We start from the raw sequence: 16,809 nt of genomic DNA, 5'->3' as shown, positions 1-16,809 counted from the left end.
AAAATTTTCCTGACTTAAAAGAAATGCATTTTGAAATTAACTAGTCTCTGACTGAATCCCATGTATTTCCCCTTCCCTCTCAAAAATACAAAAGTAAAATAGAGAAGAGCTTCCACCCCACGTTTCACTCTGGAAGACAGAACTACTCATTTCACTTGTGCATGCTTTCAATTATAACCGGTTGTGCTTTATTAATCTCTGTACAGTCTCTTGCCTGAGACTGGGTGTTAAAATGCAGCAGAGAAAAAACAGACTCAGAATGTTTACCTACCTAGGAGGGGCCCAGTCATGTTTTGTGCAGTCCAGCAGTGTTCCCACGTAAGTCTTGTTCCTCCATGTAACGTTGACCACCAGGACACCTGTCAGTGAGCAAAAAATAAAGTATTATCACACATTAGAACAATAACTGGGATAGGCTTTTTGTTTTGATCTTTTTTTTTTTTTTTCCTTTTTCCTGCCCTTCACTCACAGAGTATGACATTTACTCTCATTTGCTTTCAAACACTCTGGTCTATATTCTTCCTCTTTTCTGGCTTCAGTGACCTAAAGTTAAAACCGACAGGAAAGACTGCAAACGACAAAGAACAAGAATGTGTGCACACATGTATGTGTGTGTAAGACAGCTTGCCTGTGAGACGGTGTGTGTGTAATCAAGATACAGCTGACAGAAGGAAATGGGTTTTGCCATGTCCTGCTGTAAAACAGCAACACTCACCTCTTAATTTTGTTATTATTGCACATAATTGCTTTCACTTGGCCGCCAGCCAGCATAAACTAAGCACCAGTTACAGTGTTTAAATCAGAAGGTGACTGAGAAGAATAATCTGCTTTGCTTTGAACAATATGATAATGATGCTTCTATTTACTTGAAATTACTCATATCCAAACACACAAACATATACACGTATGTACTGCAAGTTTTATTCAGCAGATATAGCTTGAAGAAATGTATTATTTGCCTTCCTTTTGCTTCTGTGGAAAGTGAGGAACTAGATATGAGACTTCAACCATACCACAGTTAAGGTAGGAGTAATTGCAATATATATTTATATAGGAAGAGGGATCCTTCAAAAAACCTACTGTAATTTAATTGCTTTTCCAGTTATGATTTTTATTAAATGCAAATTTGCCTGCCTAAAGCAGAATTCTAATTTCATTTTATTTGAATTATCCCTGTAAAATTTGTGAGTGTTAAGGTTATTGTAAGTAACAAGAAAATAAATGTGAGGAATGTCATTCAAATGTTTTCAGGTTGCCTTCAAATGCTTCTTCATATAATTTATCATCACGTTTATGGACTAGCCAGCATAATGACCCCTTTAATTCATTAACTGCCACAGATAAACAGAAGGTAGTATTATTGAACCAGACATCTCTTCTCATTAGAACACACACTGAAATAAGAAATACATTTTGTCTAAAAAAGAAAGGCACAATACAAAATGTTCCCAATTTATGAGACGCGTGAAGGCACCAACTCGCAGCTGACAGCCTTGTTTTCCCTCTACACTTCCCTTATTCTATCTGCAGTGACTCTGTAATAGATATGATTGTGGCATTGTGCCAGACTGTTTCCAGCCTATCTTTTTGCTTTGTCTTACCAGTGCAATTTCTAATTTTGCACTACGACCATCCCTCTCTGCTGCACTGAGGTGAAGTTAACACACAAGCAGCAGCTTATTTCCTCAGGGGTCTTTTAGCAGCAGGGAAGTATTTTAAATGTTGTTAGCAGAAGAACCAGGGAAGAAGGGATTTCCTTGAAAATTCTCTGTAACAGATTTGAAATTTATCCTCCATATGGTTTTTCACTGCAATTAGGCAATTGGAATTTTACACACTGGAATGTACTGGTCTGAAGCATGAAAGACAAACTGCGCTTCCAGCCAGTGTCAGTCAGGTCCTAGAGGGACCATGGTGAAGATGTTTAAGGAGAGACTTATGTGGCATTTAGTCCCATGGTCTACTTGACAGGGTGGTGCTGGGTCACAGGTTGGACTCAATAATCTCAGATGTCATTCCCAACCTAACTGATTCTGTGATTCTGTGATCTGGGTTAAAATGCCATGCTGTATTTTTATGACCTATGTAAACTAGGCAGCATGCAAAGACATCAAGGCTGCTTTACATTGCCCCTTGCTTAGGAATGGAGGCAGCCAGGAGGTGCTGGGGTCCAGGGAGGAGGAAGAGGAAGAGGAGAACAACTCAGTACATCCAAGAGAAAAGATCTGTTGGTAGAAATGGGCTTTCTTACAATAGCAACACTATGTTCCCACCTGCCATTCACAGCCTAGAGAAAAGAGATTTTAAAGGTGTTTCTCTGGCAGCCTTGATGCCTTTCTTCCACTATAACAGCTTGTCATCCGTGACTCTGTAAGACTCCAAGTGAAAATCATTAATATTTTCCACTGGTGAATTGTATTATGGCATGCAGACCATCTATCTGCAAGCAGCACAATTGATCCCTCCAGCCCACATACCAGTGCTCCTAAAAGTACCAGGCAAAGACAACTCTCTGATATCCCATGAAGTATTACTGAAGAACTATCTTTGTCATTTATTCTTTCCCAGCTAGTTCACTTTTATCTTTTTTTTTAAGTAATTGTTACTTTGTGGGGATTTTTTGAGTTTCGATTTATTTATTTTTTTTTTTAGAGGGTGTGGTTTGTTTGGTTTTTTTGGGGGGATGTGTTAATAAAGATTTATTCTCACCTATGTCTCCATCTTCCTTGATATTTATAATCCTGCCTATCTCTAAGTGCACTTTATTCATTTATTTATGTACCAGACCTAGGGATAGTTTGTTACCTATTGACAGAAAAGAGGGCAAGGTAGAAGGAATAGAATAGTGAAAATAATAAAAGCCCCTGCAATCAATACCTATTCCAATAATTCTACAAAGGCATTTAAATGACCTTCGCATGCAAGAAAGTCAGTATTTCAAAAGCAAACATAAGTAAGTTTCTCCCTTAAATCTGATACATATAGCATCTAATTAAATTTATTAGGCTTAGTAAAGGTCCTGTGCAAGTAGGAGAGAATATTAATCTCCATGCTGTTTTCGCTGCGGCAAGGAATAGATTTCCTTTCCCCAATGGACAGCACTTTGCTCAGCCACATGTAAGACTCCACAGAACTGGCAGGGAAGGTAACCCATTTACTCTTCTAAGATTATCACAGAAATGGGTGAGGAGAATATAAGTGACATGGGATGTGGGACTGATCTAAGGAAATGTGCAACTGGGAGAGGCTTACTAGGCCAAAGGACCAGAACAAGAAAATGGAGATGACTGAGTTGGTAATCCGTACAATGTACTTGATGCTGTGCTGAAAATAAAGGATTATTCCTCTAAATCAGGGTGTACTGTTTGTCCGGGCACAGCGTTCAAGCTCAAACCAAGAAGCTCTGCTGAGCCTGCTCTGTCCCAGAGGTAATGCTAGAGCAGTGTCCAGCTCACTCCCAGTATCACCTTTGAGTACACTGGCCATGCACTCAGGGATGCACTAGACCTTCTCTGGATCATTCCAGCTCCTCTCTGTGCTACCCCCTTCATATTGTGATGGAACACACCACACATAGGACCAAACCTCTCGGGGGATGTGTCAAATCATAAGAAGTTCCTGTAATGAGACTTCCTATTACATCAGACTACACATAATGTAGCAATAACTTATTTAACTTTGCCTAAACAAGAAAGAAAATGCAAAGACAGTCTGAGGAACCCACAGGCTTCATACTATCTGAAACAAGAGATTAATTTTCACCTTATAAGAAGCCCAAGAGGCTAAACTTTTTAAAATACACATTACTGAAGAATGGGGAAAAAACATCAGGAGCTTGTAATGAAATGTACCTGAGGGTATTTGGACTCTCTAAGATTCTAATTCGGGAGGAAACTTAGACAAATATCTAATTATGTTCTTGTGAGGTTGGATCAAAAACCAGTGAATATATACTATACACATATGCTACTTTGAGCAACTAAAGATGTCATCTCAAAGAGTTTGACCAATTACCAGAGCACAGTTCACAAGAATTGGATGTAACAGAGAAAAAAACAAAATACAGATATAAATTTCTTGGTTTAATTTGGTTGATCATTCAATTTGCAAACTATATAACTATTCACAGTTACAGTATATCCAAAATCAGCAATATTTTCTGCAGTCTTCAGTGTCGTATGTACTACATTAAAGCAAAAAAAAGACTATGAAAATCAAAAGTTCTGAAGTTATCACCCACTCTTTTTCCCCTGTCCCTTCTTCCTCCTTTTCAGTGGCTGCATAACAAAGGCCAGAACCAAAATTTGCTATTTATTATTAACTATGTCTCATAGAATGAAATATGTCATCACAAGTTGGAAATGAAGTAAATAAACCTGTTGCTAAGAAATGCAGATGTGCTATTTTGACATAAAAACATCACAAGCAAAGGCATTTTCACTACCAAGTAAGGGTATTGTTCATATGGGTTCCTCTGGCACTGCACGTTTAGGAGACACATCTACACTCCTGCAGACATTCCTTCAATTTAAGACCAAAAAACCCTGAAGTACCTAGCCTAAAACAAATACTAATTTCTTTGTTTACTTTACTCTGTTTTCTGCAATGATTATAAGAATGTTTATGTTTGTATCTAAAACTTTGAAAATGAGATCATGTGGTGAGGAATCAAATGATCACATCACTACCTTAAATGTGGGCACCAGCCTTTAAAAATACTGTCTTTAGAAAACAAACATGTTCAAATTCCAATACAAATAAGCACTACTCAATTAATCAGATTGGAAAGCCTGAATTAATTTTTACAGCATAGGCTGCTTTTGTGTTCAGATCACAGCAAATGCTACAAAATCCTGGTTTAGTGCGAACTGATTATTTCACCAGAGAACTCAGCAGACCAGTTATGTGAGAGTGTAAGCCTTCATTTTTGCAAAAGGAGCTGCTCCCTCTACTCTTAGTAGAGAATCTGGCCGAAAGTATCTGTAAAATTCTGGAGAAACCAAATCTGCACAAAATCTTTCTGAACACTTTTGTAACTGATTTCTTGAAGAATATTTATATGATCTTTCAAAACTAGGAATGATTTGTCTACTTTTCAGTCATCAGAAGTTATGTATGTTTAAAAAGCCACATATATTTTAAAAATCACAAAAGTCACTTACCCTAAAACATAAGTGGAATCCTCTGCGGTCAAAATTCCAAAAAAAATAGTTCTGCCTAATACCTTTACTATCCTGAGTATCATTTTAAAATAATTTCTCCTGATGTCAGAGGAAGATCTCGAAAGTGGACTACACTTTCCAGAATTATTTTAGTAAGATTACTTCTTTAAAAGGTTAATATGATAAATACTTGTAGCAAAAATCTCTGTGGCATAGTAGTTCTTAAAGGTTGAGATGCAATCCTTGGTATAGAGAAGCATCACATCACTACTGTTACAAGTATTACTTGTAACACTACAGCATAATCAATTCCTTGTATCTTCATGATTAGTGAATCCACAAATATGTTTGCAAGTCAAATTTGATTTGCCTCTTGTCCCTGCCATGCCAAGTACAAATAATACAGACATGCCTGGGATAGCCAAACCATGGCATATCTGTCATCAGTGAGTACACCACCCCCTTTGATTAAACGGTTTTACTCCACATCTGGCACTGCAATTTTTTTGGTCCCACACGTATCTATTTGACGTCACTCTCCAACAATAGCTAAAATATATGAAGTGCAAAAAGCTGAAAGATGAAAATCTATATTCTTAGGATTATCTCAAGAATTTTGTTGCCACTGGTTTAGTAAAAGCAGTACAACTCATTTGCCTCACAACCACCATATCCGCCACATCATCATCTATCCCACATCTACATATACACCTGCAATTCATCCGGACATAAAAACACAGAACAATTTTTATATTAGACTTGCAATGCAAGTGGCTTATTCCTCCCTGATTACTTCCATCCAGAAAGTAATCTAAATTGATCAGTAAACACTCTACGTATGAAGCCACATCTCATACACTGACTGCTGATCTGGGAGATGTACAGGTTGTTTACTACTTTAATCACACTCTCTGTCTTGCATTGCACAAAAACTTAACTACAGCAGGTGCACATGTAACCAGCATCAACATCAGGCAGCCTGAGAATGTAATGATTGTCAGGTGGCCTGGAAATGCAAGACTGGTGGGTTTGCTTTTTTTGTTTTGGTTTGCCAGTGGGATTTTTGGGCCTTTTTTTTTTCTTTTTCTTTTTTTTTTCTTTTTTCCTTTCCAAGAGCCCTATTGCAGCACAGAATGTTTGAAAAGTCAATTTAACCACATCCTGTAATCAGACCATCTGGAGCACAGATCTGCAATTAGTCATCCTGGGCACTGGACTTTATCTGAACAAATACTGTACAGCAGTGAAGATGAGAAGATTGGATAGCATCAAGGAAAAGAAGCATAATGAAGTACTGCTGGTGCAGTCATAAACCACTGAGGTGCTTAGCTGTGGTGTTAATTCTGCATTCTGTACTTTATGAAAGCATAGCAAGTTTAAAGGTTAGATGGCTGAGAGGCTAAAGCCTGCTATTTTAGTTAATGTTGCCCTGATGGTGGTAAAAGCTGGGTTGTAAACTACAGTGGCTTCTATATCAGCCTAACAGAGTAAGATCACATCTGTATGATTTTCAGTAAGTTCTGAGTAATGACAACCCACATTTCATGGATACTTTGTTTGAATGTCATACCCTTTATTTTCTTTTAATTATTAAGTCATCGGTAAAATAAAGACAATATTGAAAGTGAAGGAGCTACCACTTTAGTTTAAAAATAGCTGTTATATAGAACTTATTCCCTGGACTTGCATTACATACCCCCATTTGCATTCAAAAAAAGAAGCCACAATTATACAGTGAGAAGTAGCTCTTGGAAACATGGAGCTGGGTCATCAAGCACACAACTTTTTAATCCCACCTAATAATTACTGTAATAGATTTTCTTAATCTAGAAGTTTATCCCAGTACTTATAAAAGAATAAACACTGCAATAACTGAAGAAATCCTGTTTCCCCATGAGCCCATGTGCTTAATACACAAAAGAACACAAGCTACTTCCATCACTGTCATGTCTCCCGCATCCTTTGTTCTGAAGCCTCATGGGCTGCATTGATTTGGGAAAATCATTGAACTTCTTGGAAAACTAGACTCTAGCTTATTCACCACCATCTATTTCTTTCTCATGAAGACAGCTGGTCAATATTCAGTTGAACGGTCAGTTAAAAGAAGCTCTGGTTTCATTTTTTTTTCCTGCCTCCCTAGCAACATTACCCTTTTCCAGCTTTAGTATAAAAAAACCCCAGCATGTTAGGAAGACATGTAGCTGAGGTTAGCTGAAATGACAGTTTCTCCGGACAAAGCTATGATTGAAATGCTGGGGGCAGGTTGGTTCTGGAAGACAGGACAGTGTCTAATCTAAAAGCCCATGTCCCTTATTAGTTATAATGATAACTGTTGCATTTTTTTCAGTGCATATATTTCTTCTAAAGCTGGTCTGACTAACAAATAACCAGTGACCAAGATATAAATACAAATTGAAACCCAAAAGAAATATGAATGGTCCTAATCAAATATAAGGCTAAATTTCACATTCATTAGAAGACCAGTAAAAGTCTCAATGAAAACTGGGTAATACCCCAGAAATTACATCAGATTGGACCCCAAATGGCTTGTTGATTTGTTGACAACTAAATAGTTTGACTAAAATATGAGCTACTTAGAGTGGTGATTTTGAAAATTATGAAGCCACAGCAACCCACATAATTTCCTCCTGCCAAATTTTTATCAAAGTGATTAGAATTTGGCAGGATTAGGAAAACTTTTGGATAAACTGCTGTTACACCTCTTGAATGTCAGACCACATGATTGCAGTGTTTACAAGAAAATGTGCACTTAATGTTATTATAAACTAACCATAGGCTTCTGACCTCTGGAGTACAACTAAAGAGCTAGTTTTTGTGCAGCCCTTACCTTTTTTTTGGCTGGAGTAACTGAACAACTTCACTGTTTCACTGCAGCTTGAGAATAACACTGCAGTCTTACTTTATTTCAGCTGATACTAAAAATTCAATTTGAAAATAATTTAACATCTGTGTGTTCTGAAGAAAACTGTGTCTGTTTCAGAAATAAAGTATTCTGTTTCTAGCAGGTTTTTTCTTTTTTACTTCAGTAATCATAACTGTGATTCACATACCCTGACACTGAAAAGTGTCATAGACTCAATTTTAGAAGAAGGAAATGCTGTTCTGTAATCCCCTGAGTTTCCACTCACTTCTCAAGGAGTGTTATTTCAGCTCCTATGTTGCTGGCCTGTTGAACACATGGACACTCTTCTGATTTCTTGTGGAGCAAAAGAAAAAGAAGCCCCACAATCCACTGCCTTTGCTCATACTCCAGGACCATATGTCACTTGAGATAAGCAACAGAATACAGGGCTTTTCAACTAATCTGTCACACTTGCTTCCTGCACTTTATATTAATTACAGGAACTCTTCAGCTACTTACTTCTCTCCCAAACTCCTTCTCCCTTAAGAGCAAGTAAATAGCAAAGCAAAACAAGTCTGAAGCATGGGGGAAAGAGCTATTGTTTCAATACAAGAAGTAGGGACAAAAAAAAGGAAAACCAAAACAATTTTTTCTCACCCAGACAAGCACTCAGGAGTTCCTTTTAAGAATTATCTGCCTCATTTCCATTCTTCTTCTCATACACCAGACCACAGAAATACTGTTTGCATCAGCAGACTGTTGAGAAACAGCTGCAGAAATGGGGAAGCTGGTATAAATTTACGTGTATATGCATGTGTGTGTGTATCTATTAGAAAAAAAAAAATCTGACAAAACCCCCAAAACCTCTTAAGGAGCTCAGATCTTTTTTTTTATTTCCTAAGGCAAGTATTAGGGCATCTCAATAGAAGTGTGTTTCCCAGCTCTGAACTCTGCTACTGTAGGAACTTGATGAGTAAATCCCAAGCAAGAAACAGATGCCAAAATGCACCTATAAACCTTCAGGTGTCTTTGGTGATTTGTTTCCCAGCGCTGTGCATCATGGTAAAGAGCTGCCAGGTGTAAATACCGGTACAATTATTTATCAAACAATAGAGTAGCTAATGAAACATAAAGAAACGGAAGACAGAAGAGAGACAATTTATGGAAAAGAAACAGCATGAATAAAGAAACAATTCCAATCCCAAACCATGAAAATTCTTCCAAATCTGTAGACTGCAGATACCAGAGTTGCAGTCGAGCCAGACAGACAATTCTGCTCAACCTCAAAGAGCTGCTGCTGATCCATGTACCTCACTGGGACTGAGAAGCAGAGCCCCTTATAAATTATGATGCTTTATTTAAAGTCAAAACATTTATTTGCTTTTGTGCCAGCTTTGGATCCTTTTCATCTCTAGCTTCCAGGCCCCAGAGAGAACACACTCCTGTAGCTCTGCTGGCAGCCAGCTGTGGGCCTCAGTAAATCATAAAGCCTCCTAACAAGCCATTCTTTACAAAGGCCAACTGCAGTTAGTAGACATGATAACTTCTCTATTATTCCACTCACTAGAATTTAAAACAGCAATTTAAAGCAGTGGCTGAAAACACTGAAATCTACTGAGCTGCATTTTACATCTTTCTCTCTCTCCCTTTGTATTAAGCTTCACTGATTTCATGAAGACTTCATTGTCTTCAGCCTGGGAAAAGGGTAAGTAAACACCTACAACAGACACATCCAAGACAAAGGGGAGGGAAATAAAAGCATCTGGGATTTCATCTGCAGAACTCCCTCAGGTTTTCTTACAACAGCTAACGGAAGACAAATAACTCTTCTTTCATTTAGTGTCACAGGGACACATCCTTTATATTTGGGGATATAAACTGTGTTAAGATTTTATACAGCAATATGCCATCAAGAAACCTCATGGCAAAATACATAAAGATGAAAGTGGTGTATAGTCAAGCATTAGGCGTACACAGCAGTTCTATGAAAACTGCAAGTGTGAAGGATTAATTCTCTTTCTTCTAAATCTTTCCCACTAATGCACCAAAAAGGCATCATTTGGTGTGGCCAGGCCCAGCACTTCCATTTTTCCTCTGTATAAAAAAGAGCAAATAAAGAACCTTACAAATCTCTTCTTCCTACATAATTGCTATGGTTTAGGATTTGGTGTAACCTAATTTTAAGGTATTTTGTTACTATATCTAACAGATTATAAACCAAACTATGCTTGAAACTTCACCTTCTAGATTTGAAAACCATGAAACTACATAATTTTTTGCACTTCTTATACCACAAACTAGTAATTTTCTTTGAAAAATAGTAGGTAGTGCTATCCTTTCTGTTACTAAATTCTTGCAATTTTGTGGTGGAAAATATGCCTCCAGCAGTCAGAAGTGTTTCAGTTACACACTTAAAATACCAGTTCAGTTTTGTAAACAAGCCTAATGAACTGTGACTAATAGTGTTCTCCTTGAGCAGAAGCAAGGTAAAAGGGCTTTTGTTAGCATCAGCTGAAGTGAAGTAGTAATTTTGCCGGGACAGAAAAATAGTGAACTACTTGTCAGCTAACCTATTTCAGTGGTATCAGAATTCTGCAGAGAAGTTCACCATTATTTTCTTTTGTATGTTTTAAATTATCTTCCCAGTGGTTAAACTAGTAAAGCATCTAGTTAACCAGCTGGCTTACTCCAGGTGCTTGACAATACTGATGCAATACAAAGGCAAGGTACCAGCAAAATGAGTACCCACTAGAGATGAGTATACTTTCTGTGAGACTTTCCTTCTCTTGTCAGCAATTGGTTCAACAATTTTCCTGTAAGTATCCTTTGTGCATGCTGTCCCAGCTTCTTCACTTATTAATAGCAGCCTGGATAGTTTACTCAGGCCTGCTGTGATGTATGTCTCTACTACAGCTTCTCTTGGCTTTTTCATGCACTGGAGCTGATCAACCTTTGACCCTCATAGGTCTAGAAACAAAACCATTTAGACACTGAAGACAGCCCAGTGGTGCATAAAATGTAGGCAAAAATGTAGGATGCTAGGAAATCCAAAATAATCAGCTAAAAATCTCTATGTTTCTTTTGGCATAGTAACATCACAAAAAGGATTATCATAGGCATGCTCTCCCTCATCAGAAGTACAACCAGCACAATGACAGAAACGCGTATTTCTATACTGGGAGATTTTTTTCCCATGTCATTAAGGGGTGGGGGAAGGATTGGACTTTCAGACATAACTTAATTATTTCTTTGGTCAGACAAACAGTTTCCAGATAAAGCTTGCTTTAGTCCAGAATCTATACACAAATTTCTGTATAAATTATTGACTGTATTTTGGCCTCATGTGAAATGCTGGCCCCTGAGGCTGATAAGCTCTGACCTCAGGTGACACATCCACCCCTCTCACAAGAGGCAGGAACATTATTGCTTTGCACTGAGGACTGCAGCCCAAGAGCCAATCAATCAAGCTCCCTGACAGCTTTTACAGCCTCCTCACATTAGGCCTAAGTCAAACTCCAGGGCTCCTATTGTTCACATTATTCTTTTCTTCCTCTGCTCTGATGAAGTTAGAGCAAGTCCAAGGCTTCAATGAGAAAGAAAGGCTATTATGAGCAGCTCAAATTTTATTGACTCTGAGCTGTACAACAATGGCCCCAAAGCCTTTTTCTTGAAAGCAACACATTACTAATTGCTCATAATCATAGGTAACAAAGACTAGTCCTTAGACTCAGACTTATGTAAAAGAAAGGTGTAACACTGAAACAGACAGAATTGTCATCTTTAAGAAAGATTTTGGAAGATAATTCTATGCACACCAAGAAGAATAACCTTTCAGTCACACGGAACTGTCATACATATGTTGTCATGTACCATAATATAGCTTGTGTATTAGAAAACCAGTGTCCACAACAGATTTGATTAAAAATATCCCTAGTAAAGTTGTGCTATGCTAAATGTGGACAAATAGATATTTTCTTCTTTAGTTACGCTGTAGTATTTCAAGACCAATATCACATTGTGCTCAAAATGGAAAAACACTTTCAGAACTGATCATGATGTCATTATTTTTCCTAGTGTTGTTCTGAGGTCTGAAGATCTAAGTGGGACTTCTACATGCGTGACATGGAAGAACACTGACTTGTCTTTGAAAACATTTGCCCTTCATTATTACTCTTAATTTTAAATAACTATGATTTCAGCTGCATGCATAAATCTTAATACCACCACCAAGTGCTGTCACCACATACACAAAAACCTTTTTCCTGTAAGAATTTCAACAATTGTGTAACATGACTAGATTTTGCAGTTGGTAAAATCTTCCTTCCTTTTGTGGAAGGGGGTTTTGTGGTGTTTTGTTTTGGTTTTTTTGGGGTGTGGGGTGGAGGCTGTTGTGGTGGTGTGTGGGACTTTTTAAGTTAACTTAGCTATAGCCTTAGATGATTCTGCCATTGTAACTACAGCTTTTAGGAAAGGATCATCTTGTATTAAATTACAGACAAGAAATTGGTAGCTATAAGTGAAGAATTATTTACTTTCTCAAACCTGAACACCAGTACTAAGGCAGTGAGATGTATTTTCAATATACTGTTTCATCCACATATTTTTAGTGCTCCGACTTCACAAGTGCACTGAACTGGTATAAGACCCAGAGAGCTTTCTGGGAAGGTGCTGGCTGAAAGAACAGCAGTTTCCTCCTGCTAAATCCTCTGACACAGCAGCTTGCCTTTTCAGCTGTCATTCAATCCAATGTGGCTTTTCATACAGAACCAGAGGAGATCAAGTGCAGACTAAAAGCTTGTTTCAAATGAAGGATTCCACTGCCTCCCTGGCTTTCAGCTGAAAGCATATTTATGCCCTGAAGAATGAGAAGAACTCATAATTCAGAGTCCATCAAATAGCTTGTTTTCAGATTGTTTCACAGTTATTTTGCTGGACAGTTATGAAGTTTCACAGTTATTTTGCTGGACATCTGAATAAACAGAGCACTGATGGTGCTGGAATAGCATAATAAAAAGTAAAAATATAGCAGACCTTTCAATTTATTTATGCAGACACTGTGGATCAAGCAGTCACAGTATTAGTAACTCAAGTTTTTACCTTTACAAATGTTCTTTTATTTCCTTGCTTTTATATAGTACTGACATTAAATTTCTTGTCCCTACAGGGACATAAAACGTGACTGAAAAAAAGCAGCCAAGCACTGTGAAAAGGTAAGCACTGCAGCACCTGGGACTGTACAGGACTTGTAGTGTGCAAGGATTCCCATTTACAGTGCTGTCAATTAGCTCTCACTCTCAGGCACTGTGTTAGGCTTGAGCGGGTTTTTTTCAGGGAAATGAATGTAATGCTATTCTTGTCAACTTACAAAGCCGACAAGTAATGCTGCTATATTTAAGCTAAATGCTGTTTTTCATGGGTACTCTGAATGATATATAATTTGGAAAAATGACAGTGATTTTGCTGAGCTTTCCAAAATCAACACCCATTTTAGCTGAACAAAACAAAAGGCTGCTGAAGCACATTTATCTCCCTGATGATGTATATTCACTAAATATTGCCCATAACCCACCTACTCAGAGCAGCTTTAGAGAGCTAGCCTCACCTACAGACCCTTGCCATTTAATGAACAATCACAGCCAACAAATCTTTTAACAACAGCCTGATGGCTGTTCTTCATTCATACTCTGGGCCCAAAAGAGAAATTTGTCACAGCTTAAATAAATTTTACAGATGTAATAGGTAAATGCAATAAAGAAAACAGGGCTTTTATGAAACAAAAATTGACAGAGCAGAAAGCTGCTCCTCAAGACTGTGCGCAGGCGCATGGGGCTTCTGCTGAAGTGAAATAGACAATGAAGGTTAGGAAGCATGAAATGACAGCCTTCTTTGCTTTTCAGGGAACGTAAATTTTATTCACAGAACGTAAATCTCAAAGTCATGGTTTTCAATCTGCATGCATGAACACACAAGATTGATTTCAAGGAGATTTGGAAGTATTTAACTCATTGCTCAGAGATGCAAATCCCATCTTGTACAATCATTATTGTAAAAAGAAGAGGAAAAAATGGGTGATGTTTCAAGATCTCTGCCTATACGTTTTCATTTTTCAGATAGTCACAGATCATTAAGCTTCCATTTCAAATATGGACATATCTGTATTGAAGCACGCACATAAAGCTGTGTAAGTTCTGCATGTATTAGGGTAGCTGAAAACTGTTAATGAATAATACAGCTTAAATGAAAGACAATCCTGAATATGTTTGCCCCAATATAAGATGTCCATGACTGAACAGTCCTCCCTAAATGAGCATGAAAACATAGTTCAAATGCTTCAATAAATATGGCAGCAGACCTAATATGGATCCAGTGCTGAAAAATTTTTGGAAATGCAGATAAATATTTTTTGACTTTGGCACGTCTGTTGCAGCTCAGAGTGGTTTTCTTATTATTCAGTACCTCTTTCAAGATACTGCACTGCTTATCATAAAAAAAATCAGGTAGAAAAAACCGTTGTTGCTAAATTAAAAATCCCAAACCACAGATTCTTAAATATGGTGTGTCAAGTTAATATATCATGCTGTTAAAAAATTCTCTGCAGTGCAGCTTTTTCCAACAGAAAACAGATCTATTCTTATACACAGATGAGCTTCCCCTGTGTCAAAAAAAACACACACTGATTCTGTTCAAAACACAGAGGAAACTGGTTAATTTCTATCTCAATAAAATTTATAAAGCAATAAAAACTTTGCCGTACAAGCTGTGTGGTTTGTTTCACTTCCTTTCATGCGAATTAATGAGGAAAATCCTTCCCTTCATTCTGTTATGCAGATTTGTGCTGGTCAGATTTGGTCATACACTGACCAAAAGTCCCAAGGGCCTAATTCTGATTTCCACACCTCACCTGCTACTTCTTCATAAATTTTGGCAAAAAACATGTTCATTTCCCATCTTTGTGATGACAGTGCTTGTAAACTCAATCACCACTACATTGTGAGTGCTTAGTAATGCAGTATAACTGATGGGGGGAGGGGGGAAGGAAAGAAATGTCATGTCTGAACTAGGGTCATACTAGTATTATCCTTCACTCTCTATTTATGATACTGAAAATATCGACAAATTTGAATTTTTGCAACCCCTGCCTGGTAGCAAGAGGGAGGGGGAAACGAACTGAATGCCTGAAAATATATGCCTGTAACAGCAGGAGCAGAAAAGACTGATAAAGACTTTATGTAGAGCATTTAGTCACATTAAGTATAACTCCTCACTCCATGTTTTATTGTCATTTGTGTTCTTTCTGGCCACACAAACAAAGCTGCATCTGACAGGCCACAAAAGCAAGGCTTCTGGGAGTGTTTTGTTCTTTCTCTTCAAATCCTCTAATGCATTAGTTTTCTGATCTCTCTCCTAATATAAAACTACAGCTCACTCCTTACATGATCGTCCTTGTCAGAACAACTTCCACTCAGACAGCAGCTAATCCACTACAGCTAATGGTTTCTGTCAGGATGGAAGCAAGGGAAATGATGCCATCATTTACCACATGGAATAATCTGCATATCTCAAATGGACCTCCTCTTTCATGAAATGCCAGTGTGATATGTCAAATCCTTATAAAATCTACCTCCCTCAGTCCTAACCTGTGAATGCGGTTTCATAAGTACATTTAGCCAATGCATTTTTTCTTATACCCCTGGAGATTGTGGGGGTTCAGTGGGGTAGATATTCACCCTCCTACTGGTTAGGAGACAACTGCATGGTAAGACCGCTCTTCTCCTCTTGGCTCTCCACACTATTTATATAGTTAGGATCTTTCAACTCACCTACCGCCTTATGAAGAGGAGTCTTGTATTTCAGAATTCAAGGTTGCCTGAAGAGATTGGTAATCACCCACCATAAAAAGTTTAACAAGAGAAAGTTCTGGATTCTGCATCTGGGACAGAACAACCCTGGATACAGACAGACTGGGGAATGACAGGCTGGAAAGCAGAAATGAGTGCAGGAAAGGGAACTGGGGATCCTGGTGAATGGCCAGTTGAACAGGAGCCAGCAGTGCCCTGGCAGCCAGGAGGGCCCCGTGCCCGGGGGGCATCAGGCACAGCATCAGAGCCGGGCAAGGGAGGGGATTGTCCTGCTCTGCTCTGCAATGGGGCAGCCTCACCTCCAGTGCTGGGGCAGTTCTGGTGACACAACACAAAAAGGACATTGAGATGTTAGAGAGTGTCCAAAGGAGGGTAACAAGGATGGTGAAGGGCCTTGGGGTGAAGCCATGTGAGGAGTGGCTGAGGTCCCTTGGTCTGTTCAGCCTGCAGAAGAGGAGACTGAGGGGAGACCTCACTGCAGCTACACTTCTTATGAGGGAAAGAGGAGGGGCAGGCACTGATCTCTGCTCTATGCTGACAGTGACAAGACCTGATGGAGTGGCCTGAAGTCGTTTCAGAGGAGGTTTAAGTTCAGTATTAGAAAAAAAGTTAATTCACCCAGAGGTTGGTTGGGCACTGGAACAGGGAGGAGGTCATAGCACCAACCCTGACAGAGTTCAAGAAATATTTGGACAATGCTCTCCGGCATGTGGTGTGATTCTTGGGATGTCCTGCATAAGGCCAGGAGTTGGACTTGATGATCCTTGTGGGTGCCTTCCAACTCAGCATATTCTATGATTTTTATGAAGATGACCCTCTGAAACCACAAAAGTAATCAGCAAAAACTGGTACTGTACTTGCTTTTTGTTCCCTTATGCTTCCTGTGCAATATTCACCATCAGATTAAGGCCACTTAAAAGAAAGG

At 38.5% G+C, this 16,809-nt stretch overlaps 1 protein-coding gene across 4 annotated transcripts in view; it reads right to left on the bottom strand.

Annotated features, from left to right (window-relative positions):
• The window catches only part of ZNF608 (zinc finger protein 608), an 86,842-nt gene that overhangs the window by 11,038 nt on the left and 58,995 nt on the right, over positions 1-16,809 (bottom strand). For all 4 annotated transcript variants that reach the window (XM_041395969.1, XM_041395970.1, XM_041395968.1 and 1 more), the window contains exon 4: positions 272-359. In XM_041395969.1, the coding sequence (XP_041251903.1) occupies positions 272-359 (88 nt within the window). The remainder of the gene's footprint in view (positions 1-271; positions 360-16,809) is intronic.

Source organism: Onychostruthus taczanowskii, unplaced genomic scaffold (assembly GCF_017590055.1).
Source record: "Onychostruthus taczanowskii isolate IOZ18803 unplaced genomic scaffold, ASM1759005v1 scaffold122, whole genome shotgun sequence".
Lineage (NCBI taxonomy): Eukaryota > Metazoa > Chordata > Aves > Passeriformes > Passeridae > Onychostruthus > Onychostruthus taczanowskii.
The sequence above is the reverse complement of the archived record's forward strand: the minus strand, read 5'-3'. Positions and strand labels throughout refer to the sequence as shown.